The sequence below is a fragment of the Rousettus aegyptiacus genome, unplaced genomic scaffold (genome assembly GCF_014176215.1).
Source record: "Rousettus aegyptiacus isolate mRouAeg1 unplaced genomic scaffold, mRouAeg1.p scaffold_m13_p_15, whole genome shotgun sequence".
In the NCBI taxonomy this organism is placed as follows: domain Eukaryota; kingdom Metazoa; phylum Chordata; class Mammalia; order Chiroptera; family Pteropodidae; genus Rousettus; species Rousettus aegyptiacus.
The window spans coordinates 58,102,584-58,123,673 of record NW_023416290.1 but is presented as its reverse complement, the minus strand read 5'-3'; the positions used below and the strand labels follow the sequence as shown (position 1 = coordinate 58,123,673).

The following is a 21,090-nucleotide window of genomic DNA, read 5'->3' as shown; positions in this document are numbered from 1 at the left end:
TCCCGCTCCTCAGACTGACACACGTGGAAGGAACAGCTGAGTCTGAACCACGCTCTCGGTCCCCCAGTCCCGTCTCTGATCCCGATGGCCACGTCCCAGGGGATCGTTTCCTGCTTGGAGACGGTCTATCCACTCACCCATCCATCCACCCATCCATCCACCCATCCACCCATCCACCCATCCACCCATCCACCCATCCACCCATCCACCCATCCACCCATCCACCCACCCATCCATCCATCCACCCATCCACCCACCCATCCATCCACCCATCCACCCACCCATCCATCCACCCACCCATCCATCCATCCACCCATCCATCCACCCATCCACCCATCCACCCACCCATCCATCCATCCATCCATCCATCCATCCATCCATCCATCCAAGCTTAATCGAACACCCAATAAGCCCACCTATGATGGGCTAAAGATAGAAAGTATCCCTGGTGTCTTGGGACTTACATTTCGGTGTTAGATTCATGCATCGCAGCACAGTCAAATAGATCGTATGCACTCTGTCATTGAGCCTTCACACTGCTGTGTGCTCAGCTCACTCACCTATGAGGGCGTTGAGAGCAGGGGTTTGCACCCCTGTTGGGGGTCTGGTGGTGCCGCAGTTGGACCCACCCAAAGTGAGGGAGAACTCAGGGCAGGTGGCCGCTGCCTCAGGGAGGATCCTTAGATCACGAGATTGCCAAGAGCTCAGCTTTGGCAAAACCCCCCCATGAGATGGAGTTATCCCCTGAAGGACGAGAGGCAGGCAGGGGGGACCTGCCCGGGAAGCCAGCACTGAGCTGAGACCCAAGTGCTGAGGGGGCGCCGGGCATGCCGAGGGTTCAGGGGGCCGGCGCTCATCGGGGAGGGCACAGCAAGCACAAAGTCCCTGAGGCAGGACCGAGGTTGGCGCCCTCCAGTGAGAGCCCTCAGGACACAGGGCCCTGCTCAGTGAGTGAGGGACGGAGCTGGAGACGAAGTCGGGGAGGTGGGTGGCCAGCCTCACCGAGCACCGTGGGCCACGGGAGCGAGCTCAGAGCTTATCCCTGGGCGATGCAGGCCACCGATTTTTGTCGGAAAGGCAGAATGGCATGATTCTTATTTCAGAACATTGCCATGGGACTACCAGTCTGCGAGCTTCTCAGGACTGGAGTCTCCCATTGCATGTCACCTCCCTGGCCGGGGGACTGCACGGGAGGGCACGGTCCCCTTGTGCCCTGCCTTCCTTCAGTCAACCCGATGCTGTGTCTCCCTTCACCCCCTCCCCCGCCCGCCTTGGGCCCCGGAGGCTGACTACGTGCCCAGTAGTGCATAGGGTCGGTAACGCCCTTACCTTCTGGTTTCCACGTGGGCTCAGCCTGCGAGAGGCCCTGCAGGCAACTAAGGGGTGGGAGGAGAATGGGGCCGTGGCCCCCGCCCCGCAGGCTCCTTCCGGGCTGGGTCGTGGGGCGGGGGCCGGGGTCTGAGTCCAGTGCAGTGCTGGGCCTTCTCGTGCTGGTTCTTGAGAGCCGGAGGTGCACGTCTCTTTCCAACTCCACATTTAGCAGCTTCGCCTTGGTAGCTGGAATCAGTTGCTATGGAACTATTTACACCGCGGTGGTCGGCAGCGCCACAAATCCGGGGGTTTATTCCCCTCGGAGAGCTGGGTGCTGGGCGTTTGCCGGCACGGCTCTCCGGCGCCTGAGCCGTTACTCCGTCTCGTTTCCATCGGCCTTCCGCTGCTGCTCTCACGATTTAAAGCCTTTTGAGTTGAGTTTTCCCGGCACCAAGTTCAGTTCACACGCGGTTGTAACAAGCCGTCGTCCTCAGGTTGGACACGGAGTACATTTGACAGGACATATTGCTTTCACTTATCTCCACAAGCTACGAATTTCTTGCTATGTTTGGGGTCATTGATATCGCAGCAAATAATGTCGTAGCTAATCGTTATACACAAATCAGTGACCATTAAAGTAAGTTGGATGTCCCCATACGAGCCATACATCCGGAATGGGTCCCTTAGCTCTTTTCCCCTGAATGGTTGTCTGCCTATGACGACCCGAGCCCTGTGTATAATGAGGTGCCTGGATCTCAGTCCCGCGTGCACACAGCCTTCGCTGTGGACAGATCCTCGCATGATGCCCGTCCATCAAGCACGCCATTCCACGCGCTGTCGCGAGTGCAGACGCGAAGAAGATTCACCGCATGCAGTGAGGGCACAGGTGCACGCAGTGAGGGCACAGGTGCACGCAGTGAGGGCACAGGTCCGTGCCCGGGAGGGCCGTGGACGGAACAATGTGCTGCTCGAGGCTCAGGCTGCAATGATGGGGTGTTTTCATGACAGTAGCAAAGAATAGGGGAGTGTGGAAGTAGCATGAGTAAACACTGTATGATCCCCCGGAAGAGTCGAGAAGGCTCGCTAAATACGGGGAACAGTAAAAGGGGGGGAAATAGAAATAGAATGAGCCAGAGTAAAAGCAAAACACACATGGAAAAAGAGGGGTGGGGGGACCCCGAGGTAGCCGCAGCAGGCCAGACTGCAGGAACAGGGCCGGCCGGTTGCTCCTGGCGCCCCACCTCCGACGCTGGGGTTCGCAGCCGCCAAGGCGCAGGCGCCGCAGCTGTCGACGAGATGCTCGGGGCTCTGCGGAGCGGGAGGAGCAGAGTTCGTCCAACTCGCTGGGCTTGGGAAAGTGGCTCGACCTCACCGAGCCTCAGCTTCCCCGTTTGACAATCGGGGCGCCGCTGCTTCGTTCAGCGTCATCGGCACTAACCGGACGGCGCCCGGGCCGCGGCGGCTCCGTGCCGGCCACGAGTCACGCTCCTCCTGCAAATCCTGGCCGCTGGCGTCGCGAGCTCTACCAGACGGCGTCGGCTCCGGGCACCAGGAAACGGCCCTTGAAGGGAGGCGGCGTGTCTCCCCGAGATCGGGCAGAACAGTGGAAGGAGCCGTGTGCGTGTCCCCGAGCATGTGTGCGCACATGCGTGTGCACGTGTGTGTGCGCGTTTGTGTGCGTTTGGAAGGAGCGGCGGGAAGCCAACAGCCAAAGGTGCAAAGGGTAGTTAGGGAAGCCAGACTTCATCCTGCATCTGAAGATTCATCCCGACGGCAGCGACGTCACAGCCCGGCTCAGCGAGCCCCGGCCCGGCCCGGCCCCGGGTGCCGCTCCTCGTCCCCGAGGCCTCACGGCAAGTTCAGAGCCGGCGCCGACACGGGACTCTCACGGGAGGGCGGCTCGGCCTCCCCTCCGAGCCTCGCTTCCCGGAGCTGCCGGCCGGGGGCTGTGGTGCCCGGGTTGTGTGTACAAACCGCGGTCTGCGATTATGCAAAACAACGCCGGTAGGCGAAGTTATACTTAGCACTTGGCTCCAGCAAGATGTTAACTCGTAAATGCTGGTTTTTTAAATTTTTTTTTAACAGATTCTTAAACCCCGGGACCTAAAGATAAATTCCATCCATATGTCTCTGCCTGAGTGATGCTTAGCCAGGGACTTATTTCCAAAGGGGCCTTTGGGTGAGAGATTTCCGTTCCTGCAGGGTGAGAACATTCTGGCAAGAAACGAGGAGGGGGAGGGTGTAGAAGAGTTTTATTTATTCCTCAGGACACATTAATGTTTTTGCGTGGCAGGCACCATTCCCGGAGCCGGTGATCCAGAAGGAATGAGGACTGGTCTCTCCCTTAATGACACCAGATGCCTGGGGGCACTGGGCAGGAAAATGGCCAGGGGCCCGAAGTGCATGGGAGTCCCAGACGCTGGTCCAGCACGGCCAGAGCGAGGCAGATTTTTGTTTTTTTTCTCCCCCGTACCCCGCCTATTTTTTCCCCCCTAGAATCTGGAATCCTGCCACAGAAATGTTAATTTACCCAATTTTTAAATGTTTGCCGCTTATGAGTTGCAACTTGCGACTTGGTGAGGACTAAACAAAATGTGTCCAAAAGATGAATTTTGGCTCACGGGCTTCCGGGGTATAAACCGTAAACGAAGAAACAAAAAGGAATAGGAAGCCTGGCGTGCTAAGATGGAAGGAAGCAGGGTTCTTGCGGGGCCGGGATGAAGGGCTCCACCTGGCGAGGGGCTGGGGCGGAGAAGGTGCTGAGCCCCGGATCCCCGCCGAGGGGGGCGGCCGCGTGGCCGGTGTTCAGGAGCAGCTGCCCGCTGAGGCGGGGTGGCGGCGTTGCGTGCGGAGAGAGAATGGAAGTGGCGAGCCCGTCTTTCGGGTGCGAGCGAGAAGCCGGCGGGTGGAGCAGGTCGATCCCCGTGCTCGTCGGCAGAAAGGGCAGTGGCCGCGGACAGGACGCGCCTCGCCAGAGCGTCTCGGAGTACGGGTGGTGATGTGCAGTGCGTCTCAGGACGAAGGCGAGGGATCCGCTTCCCTCGGGCGCTGGACCACCTTGGGGGACCGCTCCGCTTTCCCGGGCCTCACCTTCCTCTGTCCTCCTGGGCAGTGGGCAGTGGGGCCGGCCAGCAAGAGTGCCCGAGGGCAGAGAAAACGCCACAGCCAATGTGTCCTGCGGTCTGAGCAGGCGCCAGGGGACACTTGCGCCAGCTGAAAAGGGCTCCAGGTCAAAACCTGGAACGTGGTCCTCGGAAATCCTGCTGTCCGGAGAACTCCCTGTCCTGGCATTTTTTTTTTCCTTTGCAAATTAAACTTTTCCCAAGTTTGACCACGTAAATCGCTTCCTTCTGCCGAATGTGTAATCCAGATTTCCTGGGGCGTTCGGCTTTGGGCGTAAATCACGTAAATGCCTTTGCTCAGCTCTGGGAAAGTGCAGCCGAGCTTTCCACTGGACAGGGCTCGACGCCCCGAGGTCCCTTGCACTTTGTCTCTCTCGCAGGTGGAAGAGGCGCTGAGCGAGGTCGGCTTCCAGCTCAAGGTGGACCTGCACTTCACGGACAGCAAGCAGCAGTGAGTGTCCTTGGGACCCTGGCACGGGGTCCTGGCGTCTCATCCCTGCCGCCCTGCCCCGCCCCGCCCCCAGGGCTCCCCGAGGGCCCCCGCGACACCCCTGGGGGAGGCTCCGGGGCGGCCGTGGCATCCCCACACCGTCGCGGCTCGCCCAGGGGTGTGGGCTGAGCTCGCAACCGCCCTGTCTCCCGGGCGTGCGTCGTGACAGGCGCCCCGGGGTCTGCGTGCACGGAGCCCCTGGCTCTGTGCATTCTCCATGCCGCCCTCGTCAGGCCTGAGAGGGGTGGCCCTGCGGGGCGGCGAGCCCCGGGCCCCCAGAGTGTCCGGGTTCCATGGCTCGCGCGGGCATCTGCTGCCCGGTTCGGCGGGCCCCTGCGTGCTCCCTGCTGCGTGCCCAGGCGGGAGGCGGCTCTCCTCCTCACCCCCACCTCCTCCAGCCCTGTTCCGCACCACCGCCTACCCCAGGGCGACTGTCACGGCAGAGCCTCTCGGGCTTTTTGGGTAATAAATAAATAGTCTTTTTTTAATTTTTATTTTTCGGGTATTGAAAAGTCTAGACAAGTGTATTGCCCCAACTCCAAACTCTCATCCCGTTTGTAACTTCTTTTCATTGTCGATGTTCTGGTTCTTCACCCCACCCCAGCCCAGGCCTCTGGGAATGGGTGGCGGGTGTGGCGGGCGGCTTCCTGTCTTCCCGCCCCCCACCCCGGGGTGTGAGCTTTGTGGGGCCGGGTGCCGGGGAGCCGGGAGACCGCACAGGGCGGGGTGTCCTGTCTGGCAGCCTCGCTGCAGGCAGGGCTCTTCCTAGGGTGGACGGGACATCTGCTTCCTGTGCTGCGGGGTGTTCCGGTGACTCCTTGGAGATGTACCCATGGGCTGCACCCCTCCCCTGCCCCCCAGTTCTTCAGCACAGCGACGCCTCCGACGGTTGGGGCGTTCGCTCCTTGCGGGGAGCTCTCGTGGCAGGGAAGTGAGCACGGCCACTTCGGCCCTCGCCCCTCGCTGGAGGGGACCCCTGCCCAGCCACGCTGCTCGCTCGCTCCTGGGCCAGGCCAGCCCCCCGCGGCGGCTCTCCGAGGCCTGCGGGATGAACCGAGCACCTGGACCTGCGTCCTCCCAATTCTAGGGGACATGGGGCAAGCTCCCCTGAAGATCCCGTTATGAAGCTCGAGGTTACGGGGGTGGGCCTGGAGGGCGGGGTGCCCCTCTCCCTCTGTTCTCCGGGCAGAGTCTCAGTGTGCGCTGACCCTCCCTGCACTGTCAGGAAATGCCTCACCGTCTCCTGCAGGGAATGGGGAGCCAGTGGCCGAAGGGCTAAAGCCGGCAGGACGGTCCCCCAGGCCCTTCCAGGTTCAGGCTCCCCCTCAGAACTGTCCGCCCCTTCTCAAGGACCGTCCCGTCCCCGACACGCGTCTGGTTGCTATGGGAGTTTCCATCACCCGGGGAGTCGAATCAGAGGGCGTCTGAACCACAGGTGGCCGTGCTGAGCCGTCAGAGACCTGACTGTGTCTGCACACGGGGGCCAGTCACCTGCCGACGTGCAGACGGCCACGTGCAGGCTCTGAGCCTTTGGCGGCCTCTGTCCATGGTCCTGCCATGCAGCCCGGGCCGAACGACACAGGTTCCTCACTCCTGCCTAGACCCCAGGTCCCTCTGGCCACCCGCTGCCCTCGTCACTTCCGTGTGCCCCTTCGTGGGGTGCCGGATGCTTGAGGAACCTTCTCTTTCCCACACCGTCCCCAGGGTCTGTTCCGGCTCCGTGTGGGCTCAGCGGCCCCACAAGAGGCCGGCCTTCTCCCTATCCTGTAAGCGCGGAGGAAAGGCCCGCACCTGCGCCGTTCTCATCCCTACCCCGCTCCGCCCCACTATCTGGGGCTTTTATCGTCCACTGCTTTCGGGGTGACCCGCCCCGCCCTGGCTTCCTTCGCCCACCCCGTTCAGGGCCGTCAGCCCTGGCTTCATGGCCAGAGGACCCCGCCGCTGATCCCGCCCTCAGCCTGGAAGTCACTCTCTACCAGGCAGCACTAGCGGTCAGTCACGGTGGTCACAGACAATGAGACCTTCTCGCCACGCAAACAGCACTGGGTGGAGACCCGGGGTACAGGAGGCGGACCCTGACAAAATGTGGCATTCAGCGGCCGAGGCCCCGCGCCCATCGGCTGTGAGGCGCCGAGCAAGTCCGCTCGCCGTGCGAGACCCCAGGGGCCTCGTTTATAACGTGGCGGCTCGACAGAGTCCTCACCGCAGAGTCCCGCGTGATGGGGACGGCCTCGCTCGCAGCGCCGTGCGCAGCCTGCTGCAGCGAGTCCTCGTCCTCCTCTCCGTGGCCCCTCGCAGCATGGGGCCCGGGCTGTGCGCCCCTCCTTTCCACGATACGGAGCGCTCGGTGGCAATCAGGGCAGGCGTTTTCGTGGATTATAGGATCAGCCGCGAACCGAGGAGAACGCCCTAGTTTTTCATAAACTGGGTTTCAGGATAATAAGGCGACTGTAGCACACCCTCGGGGCAGGCGTGGGGCTTTTGATCAGGCCCCAGGCAGGCGGCTTCTCGGGGACCCTGGAGACCTGGGCAGGAACGAAACGCAGAAGCTTGACCTTTAATGTTGGAGGCAGACGTGCCCTCGGCGCCCGGCGCCCGACTCCTCGGGCGGGCCTCCCTGCAGGTGGGGTGAGTCTGTCTGTCCCCCAGGGGACATGTCTTCACATCTGAAGACACTTTTGATCGCTGCGCTCTCGGGGTGGGTGCTACTTTGGCATTTACGGGGTAAAGTGCAGGAATATGGCTACACATCCTTCGATGCGCGGGAAAGCACCCTCACCGCCCCCACCCCCACCCCAGAGCGTTATCCAGCCCCCCACGGCTGTTGCGCCGAGCGGGAGAGACCTCGCCCTGGTGCGAGCGCACCTCCGTCTTGCCCGCTCTGCAGGGCCCGTGCGGGTCCGCTTGCCCGGGGTGGGGAGCTCGCTGCTTCCCTCTTGCCTCATCCTGTCCCTGGAGAGTCGCGCCTCTCAGGAAATTCTTCTTTCCTCCAAGGGAGGAGGCCCCCTTTCGTGCCTCGGATATCTGGATGGCAGTTTAGATAAACACGACTCTTCAGGTCAGGTCTTCATCTGCAGTTAAACGTCTTTCTCTGTTTTGTATTTTTTTCGTGGTTTGACGTTTTTTAGTTCCTTTGTAAGAACGCGAGAATCTCCTCTCAGTGCCATCGAGTTAAATCGAGACGCCTCCCCATGAAACCGAGTTCTGTCTCCCCTGACTGCGTCTCTCCACTTCAGAACACGAAAGAGCCATCACCTCCCTCGTTCAGAAATCTTTACCCCTGTTAATACGGCCTAAGGTCTCGTTAACGTTTTCGACATCTTCCCTACCCTGACATGTATTTCCACTCTTGCTGTTCAAGCCCTAAGGCGTTTCCGTAATTCATAGGAGCCTGTGTCTGCAGGGATTCCAAGCGCAGACCAGAGTCAGGTGGGCGTGGGCTTTCGGTTCTGCCACGTGACTTTGAGCCTGTCCGTTAAGTCATGCTGGCTTTACTTCCTCTTCTGTTAATGGAATAAGACCAGCCGGCACCCTGTGTGGTCATCCCGTGGCTTAAGGAGAAAAGCATCCTGCAGCAGTTCACAGAAAGGGCTCAGGAGAGACCTGGCGTCAGAATTACAATGGATCTAAGTGTTAGTGACTTGCTGAGCCTCGGGAGCCCCTCCCGCCCGGCGTCTCCCTGGTCGGAGGGGGCCGTCGCTCCCGGTCCGTTCCCGCAGCCCCGCGGGCCTCCTGTGAGTGTGAGCTGGCCCTTTCGCTCGGCATTCGTTGGCAGGGCAGCTCTAAGCGAGGCTTTCGGGGCGAAGCCGTCGGGCGGGGTCTTGGGGGTGCGCTGTCTCGCCTCCCTCTCGCCCCGTGCTCTCCGAGCTCTCTGCTCCGCTCCACTCTCGGAAGCCGGCTGCCCGGGGGCTCTGTTCCGAGGGGCTCGGGGAGCCCGAGGGGTTGGTTTCCAGAGTCGAGATCAGCAGCGGACGGCTTTCATTCAGGGAAGAACCGAGCCCATTTCCCTAACCACGCACCCCGTTGGGCCTCGACCCCCGGCTGGGTTGTCCCCCAGGCGTCGGGCGCAGGCCGCCTTGGACTGTCAGAGCGGGTGGCCCGTCCCGCCTGACGCCGGCCAGGCTGCGCTGCCCTTGAGCTTGGGGATCCGGCCGGCCAGGTGTCAGTTGACCGTTCCTCTTACTAAGCCAATGTGTGATCAGCTTCTGCAGTTTGCCACACACCGTCCTAGGTGTTGGGGAGGCGGAGACGACTTGTCACACGTGCCGTCCTTAAGGGCTGGGAGTGTAGCCGATGATACGGACTGGCACAGGAAGTGCGGCGTGGCCGTCTGCAGGGAAGGGGGAAGCAAACGTGGGGGGCGGGCGGGCCCCGCCGCCGGCAAGCCTGGCGAAGGTCTGGGCCTCCCGCTGTCCCTGGAGGGCGGGCTTGGTGTCCCCGGCGGCAGAGCGCGAGCCCCACGTCTGCCCGGAAGCAGCTGTGGGATGTCTCCCCACCCCGCCTCCCGCCCCGAGCCTCAGCTTCCTCATCTGCCAGGCGTGGGGAAAACGATTTCTACTGGGCAGAGCACTTGCAGGGGTTGGATGAGACGGTGCGGGCATGGTGGGGGGCCCGGGGCGAGGTGGCCGCGTGCCAGCGGGTGACCGGCCACCGCTCACGCGGGGTCGCCGGCTTGCCTTCCAGGCTGAGGGACGGGGCGGGGGCCCCCGTGATCAGCAGCCGCACGCTGGGCCTGCACTTCCAGCCCCGCAGAGGCCTCCACCACCACGTCCCCGTCATGTTCGACTATTTCCACCTGTCGGTGATCTCGGTGACCGTCCACGCCGCCCTGGTGGCCCTGCAGCAGCCCCTGATCAGGTACGAAGCGTGGGCCCTGCGGCGTGCGGGGCGCCCGGCCTGCTGGTCCTTCCGTCTCAGGAGTGGCCGAGAGGCACGGAGGCCGGCGGGCTCGGTCAGCACAGACCGGAGGGGCTTCTCCCAGGCGGGTTCACTGAGGGGCAGGGGAGAGGTGGGCGGGGGTGAGGAGCGGGCACCAGGGGGCAAAGGGACACAGGCAGGCACCGGGGCTGAAAACCCCCGATCAGACCCGAGACGGGACCCCGTGCCTGGCTTGGCTGTTTCCTAACCACGGCTCATCTGAGAAGTCGCCCAAAGTCCCCGAGACACCGAGACTTCATCTCTGAAACAGGAACGCTAATGCGTCCTGTCCGCACGAGGTTTTAGTGACTCAGATGAGGACGGTGGCCAGGTACGGGGGGGCCTCCTCGCCTGGTGCAGACAGAAATCCACCGTCAGCGCTCAGCTTCTCCAGGGTCGAGGTCAAAACAGAGCTGACTCCTGTCCCCTGGGAGTCGCTGGAAGGGTCCTGTCAGCTCGCAGGGGCTGGGGACAGAAGAAGCCTTCGAAAGTTACGAGAAACACTTGTCACATAGGGCAAGCTCTAGTTTTTCCAGAAAAGCCGTTTTTGAGGCATCAGTTAGATGCAGTCAGGAGGACACAAGTGTGAAGTTAAAACTCAACCTCAAAAGACGCTTCGCCTTCCCTGAAACAGACGGAGTTAAAGAATCCCATCTTTAACCATTAAACGGGTAAACCGGGTTTCGCGTGGGGGGTCCAGACCCACTGGAGAAGCCGCCGGCTCTACACATCAGCCCGACGAGTCCCTCCCGCCGTTCTCGGGCAGCCCGTCCCCTGGACGAGCCGCGAGCTCCACTGCTCGGGTGTTTTCTGTGTTTCCTCTGCCACCTTCTGCCACCCTCGCGTGACCCGCCTTCGCGCTGGCCGGAGCCTTGCTCCCGGGCTCACTGCCGAACCCATCAGAGCGATGATTCTGTTCCACGTGGTCGTGGTCGTGGTGGTACCGACAGGGGCTGCGTCGAGGCAGCAACGATGAGATGTTATCGCATCTGCGGCGATGTCGACGGCAGCCTCCAGCCTCTACGGAGCCGAACTCGGCTAAGCTCGCGAAGTCCTCGCCGCGGCCCCGAGTGAAGGTGCCGGCGTCAGCCCTTCTGACGTACGGGGAAACAGAGGCACCGGGACATTTAAAACCCTCTGCCATGTCACAGGGCTTACGGGCGCTTCCTCCGGGGTTCACACCCTGGCCGACCGGTTCCTCGGCCGCCCCTTAACCCCTCGGCTGCCCTCTGCTTGAATAGCACCTAGTCGTCCTTGTCACCCAGGTTGGCCTATAAAGTGCCCATCGGTGCCCCGAGTTGAGCCCCTACATGTTTCGTCTGCCTCTATCTCCAGACCGAAATGTTTTCACGGCGAGGGTCAGCCTCAGTCGGGCCACCCTGGCACCTGACACCCTGCCAGGCCCGTGCCGTGAGCCTCACGGACGCTCGAGCAAATGAATTAAACAGAAATAAAATGCCGGCTTTATGTTTCCCCTTCACTATTTTAAGCAGGAAGGTGGGCGTCTTGGATTCAAGCCTCCCACAAGCCTCCCTCGAGCACCTTGGCTGGAGGAGGTGCCATGTGAGGCTGCTCATCGTCAAGGGCCTTTGACTCGCCCTGGGGGAGAGGGCCCGCCTGTGAGACAGTGCTCACGCAGGGCGAGACGGCGGGCCACGAGGGGACCGAACAGAGGCGATCCGGAGGGAAGGGGACGGGGCACAGGCGGACTGTGACGAAAACCGGGACGGTGACGGACGTGTGTGACGCCCGCCGGCCCAGCAAAGGCAGACCCGAGGGCCACACTGGCCCCCCGAGCCTCCTCCGAGCCCGTCGCCGACCCTCCGACGGCACACAGAGCCGGCGGGGGCTGCGTGCCGGGCTGCGGGGCAGCGGCCTCCGCCCGGGCTCGCGGCGTCGGCCTGGACAGCGTGGTCCTCTTAGACTCCCGTGTGGGCCGCGGAGGGAGACGTCGCCTTGCGCCCTTGCACAGAAGAGCAGACCGGGGTTCGGGGAGCGCGCAGGGCTTGGAGGCGCTCCCCACGGCGTGTGGACTCCGCATGCCTGCCCCTGGGGGACGTCGCCGTGCAGCCCCCCGCCCTGCCGCTCAGCACGGCAGCCCTGTGCGTGGCCTCGGGGGGCGCCTCTTCGTACACACAGTAGGACGAGCGTCGTGCTCGGCTCCCCGGCTCATGCGGAGACAGCTGCACCCCCTTGTCACGGTGGCACCCGAAAGTGTCCCCTCCAAACACCGCCCACGGGACGAGCTACCCCTTCTGATGGACGGGTCTCGTGGGCTGCCTGCCGACACCCCTGGGGACTGAGCGCGAGGCACCGTCCCTCTCCTTGGGTCCCCTGATCTCCCCTCCATTCTCTCCTCCAGCTTCACGCGCCCGGGCAGAGGCCCGTGGCTGGGCAGGGGCGGCGTGGACGCGGGGCCCGAGCAGTCCGGCCTCTCTCTGGAGAACCTGGTCTTCGGCGCTGGATACTGCAAGCCGACCTCCTCCGAGGTAACTCTGCACGGGGCGGCTTCGCCGGGCGCCTGCGTCCTGGGAGAGCCCTGCTCCTCCCTGACGGCCCACGCGGAGGAGGCTTTTCGCTCTGTGTGTCTCTTCCACTCATCCGTCTGTCCGTCCGTTCCTCCTCTGAGTCGCTGCTGCGTTTCTCCGACACGATCCTGGCGCCGGGCCCTGGGCAGACGCCGGGAGCGGGGTCTTCATGTGGCCGCTCCGCCTGGTCCCTGGGGAGGAGGGTTCTCTGGGGGACCGCTGCAGGGGGCTCCCCCAGACCGTGGGCGACGTGGGGTGCAGAGTGAGCTGGAGCTGGTCTCGAGGCCCCTCCGCGTCTCAGCCGCCCACGCCCCCGAGGCTCTGTCTTCTCCCCTGCGGGACGCGGGTGGTGATGAACTCGCGGGGCACGAGCACATGCAGCGCCGTGTGTGTTAGCATGTACTAGCATGTGCTAGCATGTACTAGCATGTACTAGCATGTACCCAGTGCTGCATGTCAGGTTCGCTTCAAAGTGTTTTCGACACCGATATCCCAAGACAAGAAGAGCCTTTGCCGGTGCCACCGAGCATGTGAGAGTGAGGGCGACGTGGGGTCCGCTCTGAAGGACTCTGACGCCCCGGTCCCCGCGCAGCCTCTGACGCCTCGTTCAGATGCCGCCGCCTCTGTGAAGCCCTCCCTGGTTTCTCCCCCCTCCCCGGATGCTTCCTCCGGTCACCTCTAGGCATTGCTGTCCTTCCTGCATTGAAGTCCGAGTGGCCGGGCACAGAGGCCGTCTCATCCAGCACCACACCCCCGGGGCCGGCGCCGTAATCTGTGCTCCAGCATCGTGCGTCGAGCCCACGATCGCTACACGTGCACGAGGCGCATTCGTGCCGGGCGCCGCTCGGCCAGGGAGCTGAGCCCCGCACGTGCCGTTCTGCCCCGCGTGGCCCGAGGCAGTGGGCCGGAGCGGGAGAGCGGTGGGGTCTTCGCCGAGGCGTGCGTGCCGGCGCGGCTGCCCTCGGAGGCTGTCGGGAAGCCCTAGGCCTGGTTGCAGGGACAGGGGGCGTGGGAGGTCATCCAGCCCTTCTGATTTTGTTGCACCCGAGGAGGCTGAGCATGGCGCAGCCAGGCCTCCACCTGGGAGGCTTGCGGTGCGAGGGAGAGAAGGTTCTGGTCTCAGACGCCTGCCGTGCTCGGCGGTGTGTGACTTGGGGGATCTTCTTCACTCTTGTGGAGACTCAGGTGCCTCCACTCTAAAATGGAATAATACCTGCGTTTTAGAGAGGATTTCAGGAGTTAATATGTGTGAAAACAGTACAAAAATAGACACGTAGCAGCCATGTGATACAGTAGAGTTTTCTTTTTTCCTCGCTATTTTTGGGGATGTGTGTCAAAGAAGACATCCTTGTCTTTTACAAGAGTCAGAGAAAATAGCTCATTCGTGGGTGCTCGGCAGTGAACTTGCTCCTGGAGCTCAGCCCAATGGGTTATTTTCGGGACCTGATTCCCTTCCTGTGCATTTTGCATCTGGGCCCCACCCAATTCTGGGGGTTCGGTGCCGCCCCTGCCTTCCCACCAGGCAAGGGCTGCCAAGCAAAGACTAAAACCCACGCCGGCCGCTCCCCCCGGGGCCGAGCATCCAAATCGCCCAGCAGCCGGTGCATTAGCGACTTACGCTGGAATCCACGCGGACTGCAGCCGACCTGGGCGATCAGAGACAGGTGTTCTGTTCAGAATAAGCTGCTCTGCAGAGGCTTCTGCAGAGGCTTCTGCAGCTACTAGACTTTCGCGGCAACAGGAGACCTCGCGGGGAGGCGAGGGTGGCCGAGCCGAGCCGTGTCCCTTTGCCGTTCGCCAGGCGCCTCTCCCCCTGCAGCCCTCCCTTTCCTGCGGCACCCCGGGCCGTTGGAGCTTCGGGTTTAGGCTCAGCAGTGAGGGCTGTGTCCGCTTCCCAACACCCCCTTCCCACCACGAGGCAGCAGCGGCTCCTCTCCCTGTGGGGAATCATTTTTCCTCTCTGACTGGTGGCTTATCTGTCAAAGGGATACTAATGCCTGCCTGGCAGGGGCTGAGAAGATTAAACGAAATAAGCATATAAAAGCCTCGAGCTTAGCGCCGGGCACAAAAGTGCTCCGTAAAGAACCCTCTGCCATTGTTGTGTTTCTGTTAGTTTGTCCACGTAATTAAATCGAGTGTCGCTCCAGGAGCCCCGACGCGGCCTCGTGGGCGGGGCGCTCAGTGAAGGGCCTTAGATGTAGTCGTGGTCGGCCTTAGCCCTGGCCCGCGGTGTGGCCCGCAGCCAGACGCTGGCCCTGCCTACGTCCCAGCTTCCCACCGTGTAGACGGAAGCTGGGGCGAGATGGTCCTGGAGACCCCCATCACCCCTCTCTCTGCCATGTTTACTGGGGTATCCCTGACTCTGCCTGAAACAACTGGGGACCTTGGCATGTGCTCGATGGATCAGTCCAGAATTTGCAGAGGAACAGAATCAATGGGATGCGTGTGCACACACACACACACGCATGCGCGCGCGCGCGCACACACACACACACACACACACACACCGGAGAGTGAATTATTTTAAGGAATTCTCTCTTGTGATAATGGAAGCTGGCGAGTTCAAAATCTGAAGGTTAGGCTAATAGACCGGACATGCAAGAAAGTGTTACAGGTCGAGTCCTGAGACAATTTTCTGCCTGAAAGGTCAACAGTCTTTTTCTATTCAGGCCTTCAGCTGACTGGGCGAGGCCCACCCGTGTTATGGCGGGCAGTCTGCTCTACTCAGAGTCTAACGATTTACAACACGCATTCACAGAAACATCCAGAATAATGTTTGACCAAACATCGGGGCACCGTGGCCTGGCCAAATCGATCCATAAAGCTAACCATCACACTTAGTAAAAGCTCAGGCTCTGACAAGGCTCTCACTGAAGACCGGGAAGTGAGTTCCTCAGAATCGGGAGAATCCCCCTCTTCCCCCAGGGGTGCTGTGCGCACACCCCCTTCCTTCCCGCCGAAAGCCGTGGGGGCGGCTCCGCTGCCCAGGGGCGCTGACGGCAGCCTGGCGGGCGGATGCAGGCTTCGGGACTCTCGTCGTCTTCCGAGCCGTGCCTCGGTGGGCCGGGACGCCGGTGTGTCGGGTCAAGTGTTTCCCCAGCACCCACGCATTTAGCCCCTCGTGCGCGAGCACCGGCCTGCGGCAGATGATAAACCGCAGTCCCTGCCCTCAGCGGGCCACGTGGCTGAGTGCCTGAGGGAGGGAGTGGTTAGAAATTTCAAATCCCGCAACGGCGTGCGAAGGGCAATGCCCCTGCTTGCTGCTCACATCTTCGAACACCCGATCTGATCCGGGGTACGTCCCTAAGCCACCGACGCACACGTCCGTCATTCATTCCCACGTTTCCTTTGACGGAGGAAGAAAGCGAGTCAGACAGGGGTCGAGTTAGGCCCCCGGACGCGATGTAAGCCCGCGTCCCCTCCCCTCGTGCCGCCTTTCCCCGAGTCTCGCCCGGGACCGAAGAGACACCTGCAGGTCAGAGGAAGAAGGAGAAATTCAGATGGAGAATCCACAGAAGGGCACCACCAAGGAGCCGGCTCAGGGGAGTCCGTCCTTCGGCTCCGCCTGTCACACCTGCCTTGTCACGCGCAGGCCTGCCTGCCGCTGACAGCTGCCTGTCAGGCTCCACAGCTCCTCAGCCCCCAGATGCAGACAGCAGGAGTCCCACTGATTTGCACGTCTTCGTAGCTCATCGGTGGTCAACGACCTCGAGCCTGGTATCCGGCCGCAGGCAGGGAGAGCCTTTCCCTGGGGCTGCCCCTGCTGCCGGGACCGTGCAGTCCTTATTAGCCAGGAGCGCACATCAGCACCCCACGGGGAGCCTTTTCCTTTTTATTTGTTGAATGTTAGGCATCTCTGAGGCCTCCTGCCGGAGGATCTGATTCAGCCATCACCAGGGAGCTTTAGACAGCAGCATTTTAAAACGCTCCTGCAGGCAACTCTGACGAGTCCCCCAGGGCGATCTGGGATGGACCAGGAGGCACAGACTTTGGATCTGGACGCCCAGGATCTGTCACTCCGACCCCAGGCCGGGCCAGCACCCCTTCTCTGCGGCCCGAGTACCCTCATGCTCACTCTCACCTTTGCAGCCTTGGATTTCGTTGTCCTCGCTTGTTTCCTAGGAATCTCTTCCTAGACGTTGCTTCCTGGACTGTGAGTGTTGGGGACAGGAAGTGATCCTCGCCGGGCAGGCCCAGGCCAACGGGCGCCCCAGAAATGGGCCCTCGGTGAAGAGCCGTCACCCCGTGGCTCTTGAGGCTGTCCGTGCTTTATCATGTTCGATGGCCGTGCTGGTCCCCTGAGCTTAACAGCATCACCTGCAGTTTGGACACAGGGAAAGCGGGGGTCCAAGGGGTGACGCAGCTTTCCTCCGGTCACACAAGTGGAAGGCCGCAGAGGAGAACCCAGTGTGGCCGACTCGCTAAGCCGTGTGCCTAACCCTGGCGTCTGCACGTGGCCGGACGCAGTCCACGTGGGAAAGGCCTCGTGTCCCCAACCGCAGCCTCCCGCGCCTCATCACCTGCAGCCGTACAGAGCGGTCCTTACCTCCCAGGCACAGCAGGAGTGCTCTCGAGCTCATCTACGCTCACAATCGCTCCAAACAAGAAAATATAAACCGTAATTTGAACGTAGCTGTTCGTTGAGTGATTAAAGACTTGGCGTGCATTGCTGAAAAGAGTCATCTTATCTCCTGGCTCTTCGGAATGCCCTGGACTTGGTGGCCCCGTATTTCCTAGCCTTCGTCCTTGAGTGTAAGTCAGTGAACTGTGTGAGGCTCGGTTTCCTCCCCCGGGTCAGTAATGTCACGGTATCCCTTGCCGTCATGGACAAGCAGACACACCGTCACCTCCATGGGAAAAGCCGTGAGGGGCGGGTTCCAGGCTTAGTGATTCAAGAAATCGCAGGAGGCCTGGGTATTGTGATTTCCGCCCCCAATATCAGCCTGTCCTCCCTGAGAAACGAGCAGGACCAGAGGAACACCCCGCCCCCCATACTTCCTGCCTCCACTGTCATGCATAATCGAATGTGCTTCCTAGTTTCTATCAACTTGAAAAATCACTTTACAAATATTGAAATAATAAGAGATCCATCCACGAGCAGGCGCGTAGCATCACCTTCCGTTCCCATGGAGACCAGGTCGCTCGCGCGCAGTCGGGTGGTGATGCATGGCCTTCGCCCTGGGTGGCCGAGCCCGGTAGGTGAGCCCGTGGCATCTGCTGTCTCCTGCAATGTGTTCAGCACTCTTCGACCGACGCTTGCTGTTGGGAGTTTAGGATCGGTTTTATTCTGTGGTGCGATTCCATTTAATTTTTCGAAGGGCATTTTGCCAGCCTCCGGTGAGGGATGAGCTGCGTCGCTTAGCCCGAATGGGCACTGTGTGTGTGTGTGTGTGTGTGTGTGTAAACGCCATTCTGAAAAGCGCCTTCCCTGGGTGGATTAGATCGGTCCTCTTTCATTTAACCGTCCCGGCAATGGTCGTCAGTCATGTCGGTAGTGACTTCATAGACGGCTTCGTCATGGCCCTTTCTGTTTGTATGGGAAACAGCGACTCCGCGTCGCCTCCCCGGGGCGCCGAGCCGCTCCCTGCGCTCCGCCGGGGCGGGGCGGTGCGGGTGACGGCTCCTCCGTGGTCTCTGTCCTCCGGCAGGGGAGCTTCTACGCGTCCTCGGAGAGCTGCGTGCAGCACGCGTACAAGTGGCACCGAGAGCTGTGCTGCCTGCTCTTGCACGCCCACCGGGGACTGCGCGCCTACTTCCTGCTCGTCACGCGGGACGTCCCGGAGCTGCCGCACGCGGAGCTGGGTAAGGGGCCGGGCCCGGGGCCAACGCGCGCCCCGGCGGCCGGCCTGCCTCTCCGGGACCGCGGACGCCTGCGGGTGTGCGGGCATGCGGGCGGCGAGCCCTGTTCCCGGCCAGCGTGGGTGCGTGCTCCGCCCCGCCCCGGCGGAGTGTGCGGGCGGGACGGGCAGACGCGGGGGGGGGGGGGGGGAGACGCAGGAACCTAGGGAACCCTCGTTCACCCCTCCGTTCGGCCTCCGAGCGTTTATTGAGCACCTAGTGCATACCGGGCACTGCTGGCACATAGCGTCCGGCCGCTTTGGCGGGAAAGCGCTGGCCTTCACCTCAGTTAAGCTGTAGTTACAGGATCGTAACTTGCAAGAGTGCGGAACAGTCCCGAGAAAGACCCACGCATGCGCTTTCAATCCGGGCAATGGTAGAAACCTCTCAGGAGCCAGGCCATCCGGGTTTGGGGGCGAACTGCTTCTTGCATGTCGTGGAGACCACGGGACCTGCACCCCTCTCGGGCGATGGGGGGTGGGGCCGAAGCCCAGCGGCGGGAAGCGACTGCTCAGGGCCCCGCAGCAGAGCCGGGGCAGGAGCGCGCAGGTCCCGCGGGGGCTCCCCGTGTCACGCCCCACTCGTTTATAGCGGGCGACGCACGGAGGTTCTGCCCAAAGGCCTCTAAGGGGGCCCGTCTGCCCCTAGGACAGAGGCCGGGTCCCTCACCCACGGTCAGGGTGAACGGCGGACACCTGCCGGGCGCCCCGGCCGCTCTCCCTATCCCCCTGGACCGCACCGGCTGAGGCCGCCTCGGCGCAGGCAGCGTCCGTGACCTTGTAGGCCGCCCGTTATCGCACTGGACACATCCTGTGACCGCGATACAGTCACACGTTTCTCTCCCCACTAGACCCGGGTCTTCCAGGGCAGAGGCGCCCCGAGGTTCCTCGCGCGCGGTGCCCGGCGTGCGGGGCGGGGGGCCAAGAGCGGCACGGCGGGCGGGGAACCGGCTTCTGGAGCCGCCCGGCCGCTCGCTCCGTCAGCTCCAGCCTTGCGGACAGGGCGGGCGCCACGCTTTGGCTCCTGCAGCTCACGGAGCTGATCCCGAGACGCGCCCGGGAGGAGCCGGTCTCCGTGGCTCCGAGGGGCGGTGGGATCCCGCGGCAGCGACGGGCTTCTGCTCTCACTTCTTTTTATCCAAAGGAACCGAGTTGTTGTGGTTCGTTCGTTCGCGACCGTGTTTTTATTGAGCACCTACTGTGTGCCAGACACCGGAGACACGGCCGTGATGGGCGTGACCAAAGTCCACTACGCCCGATGGGGTTCGCTGGCCGGAGGACGGCCGCGGGGCGGGCAGGCGTGTGCTCACGCGTGCCTGGGCGGCCGGGCCCTCGTCAGAGCCCGAGCCACAGCCACGCGTGCGCTGCCGACTAGGGCGGGGGTCAAACGGGCGGAACGGTGAACAGGGAATCCCGGTGGGTTCCCGCGGGCGGGCCGGCAGGGTCGCAGGGTCCTCGGTCCGTGGCGCGGCAGGTCGCCATGCTCATCGGCGAACGTCAGCGCCCACGGAGCTGGCCGCCGGCTCGGCCCGCCGCTCCCCTGCCCTGGGCTCCCGATCGCCCGTCTGCGCGGGAGACGCGGATCCCCGCCCCACACGCGTCACACGTGCGCACGCGAGCGCCGGCGCCCGCAGAAGCACCGAAGGGTGCGGAATCCCTCTGAGCCGCACCGCGCCCTCGTCGACCTTCACGGAGCGCCCTCGCAGGGCTGTCGCGGGGCTCCAGGCCAGGTTTATCCTCTTACTAAACGCGGCCCCTTTGGAAAGTGGCGAGACGGGGCGGGTCCGTGGGCGCCACGCTTGTTCCCACGGCTCCGACCCAGCTCGGCGCCCGCGCACCCCGCCCCCCACCGCGGTCGGCGGCCGCCGCGTCTCGGCGTGTGTCTGTTTCATTGCGTGTTGTGTGTGATTTTTTTTCCCCCCAGAGTCCCTCACTATTGAAGAAACGCTGTCTCAGCTGTGCGCGGAGCTGCAGGTAATTGGGGAACTGAGACCTGGGGCCTGAACGGCACTAGTTACGCAGGGCGAACGCGGCCGCTTGCTCGATGCAGGAATCGGAGATGTAGGGGGACTGGTGAACTTGCTCGAGGTGGAGGAGATAATCTCACCTCCCGTTACCCTAAATCATTAAGCGTCCACTAGACACCTGCTGTGCGCCTCGCTCTGGGCCAGACGTTTTGGAAAACCTGGGTTAACGGGCCTCTGTGTCCTGGAGCTCACGCCACATTCATGAATTTGCCCAGTACTCATCTGGTTAACAAACTTTGATTGACCGCGGACTCTGTGCCTCTCACGGAGGGCGATCGAGACCTCGCCCCTCGCTCGGGCGACCTTGGACGTGGCAGGAGGCGGGCTTCAAGAGCAGCGTCGGTGCTGGAGACAGTAGTGAGTGCTTCCCCCAAACCCATCAGGCGTCTGTTAAAACTATGCGCTTAACGAATCGGTACTGGGCAAATGCACGTTTTCCGTCACTCACCGTCTCTGGCGCACGTCCACGCCCCGTCGTGCCGGCCGGGCTCCTGTGGGCGCCGAGGCCATGAGGAGGGTGAGATGAGCTCCCCGTGCACAGAGCCTGGCGCACAGCATCCCCGAACCCCGTCGGCCCCGCGCTGATGGTCCTCTCGCGCTGCGGGGGTCGGCGGTGCGGGCGCACGTACCGGCGTGGTCGCGGGGCCCCAAGAGGTTGTCGCTAGCTCTGTCGGTGAGGAGTGGACCCCAGGAGGAGGCTGCGTTGGAGCCAAGCCTGGAGGGCGTGACGGAGCCTTGTGCTTTGTGCCGGGACAGCCCGGGCCGTGGAGGCCGGAGGCAGAGGCCGTGGCGCAAGGCGGGGCTCCTGAAGGGGGGGCAGTGGGGTGACTGAGCAGCCTCTGGGGGGCCCCAGCTAAC

General features: G+C 62.6%; 1 protein-coding gene across 1 annotated transcript in view; it reads left to right on the top strand.

The window, feature by feature from the left end:
* The window catches only part of FAM135B (family with sequence similarity 135 member B), an 85,076-nt gene that overhangs the window by 41,970 nt on the left and 22,016 nt on the right, over nucleotides 1-21,090 (top strand). Inside the window, exons 5-9 of the mRNA XM_016164292.2 lie at nucleotides 4,814-4,884; nucleotides 9,607-9,780; nucleotides 12,203-12,329; nucleotides 18,017-18,170; nucleotides 20,130-20,179. Of these exons, the coding sequence (XP_016019778.2) occupies nucleotides 4,814-4,884; nucleotides 9,607-9,780; nucleotides 12,203-12,329; nucleotides 18,017-18,170; nucleotides 20,130-20,179 (576 nt within the window). The remainder of the gene's footprint in view (nucleotides 1-4,813; nucleotides 4,885-9,606; nucleotides 9,781-12,202; nucleotides 12,330-18,016; nucleotides 18,171-20,129; nucleotides 20,180-21,090) is intronic.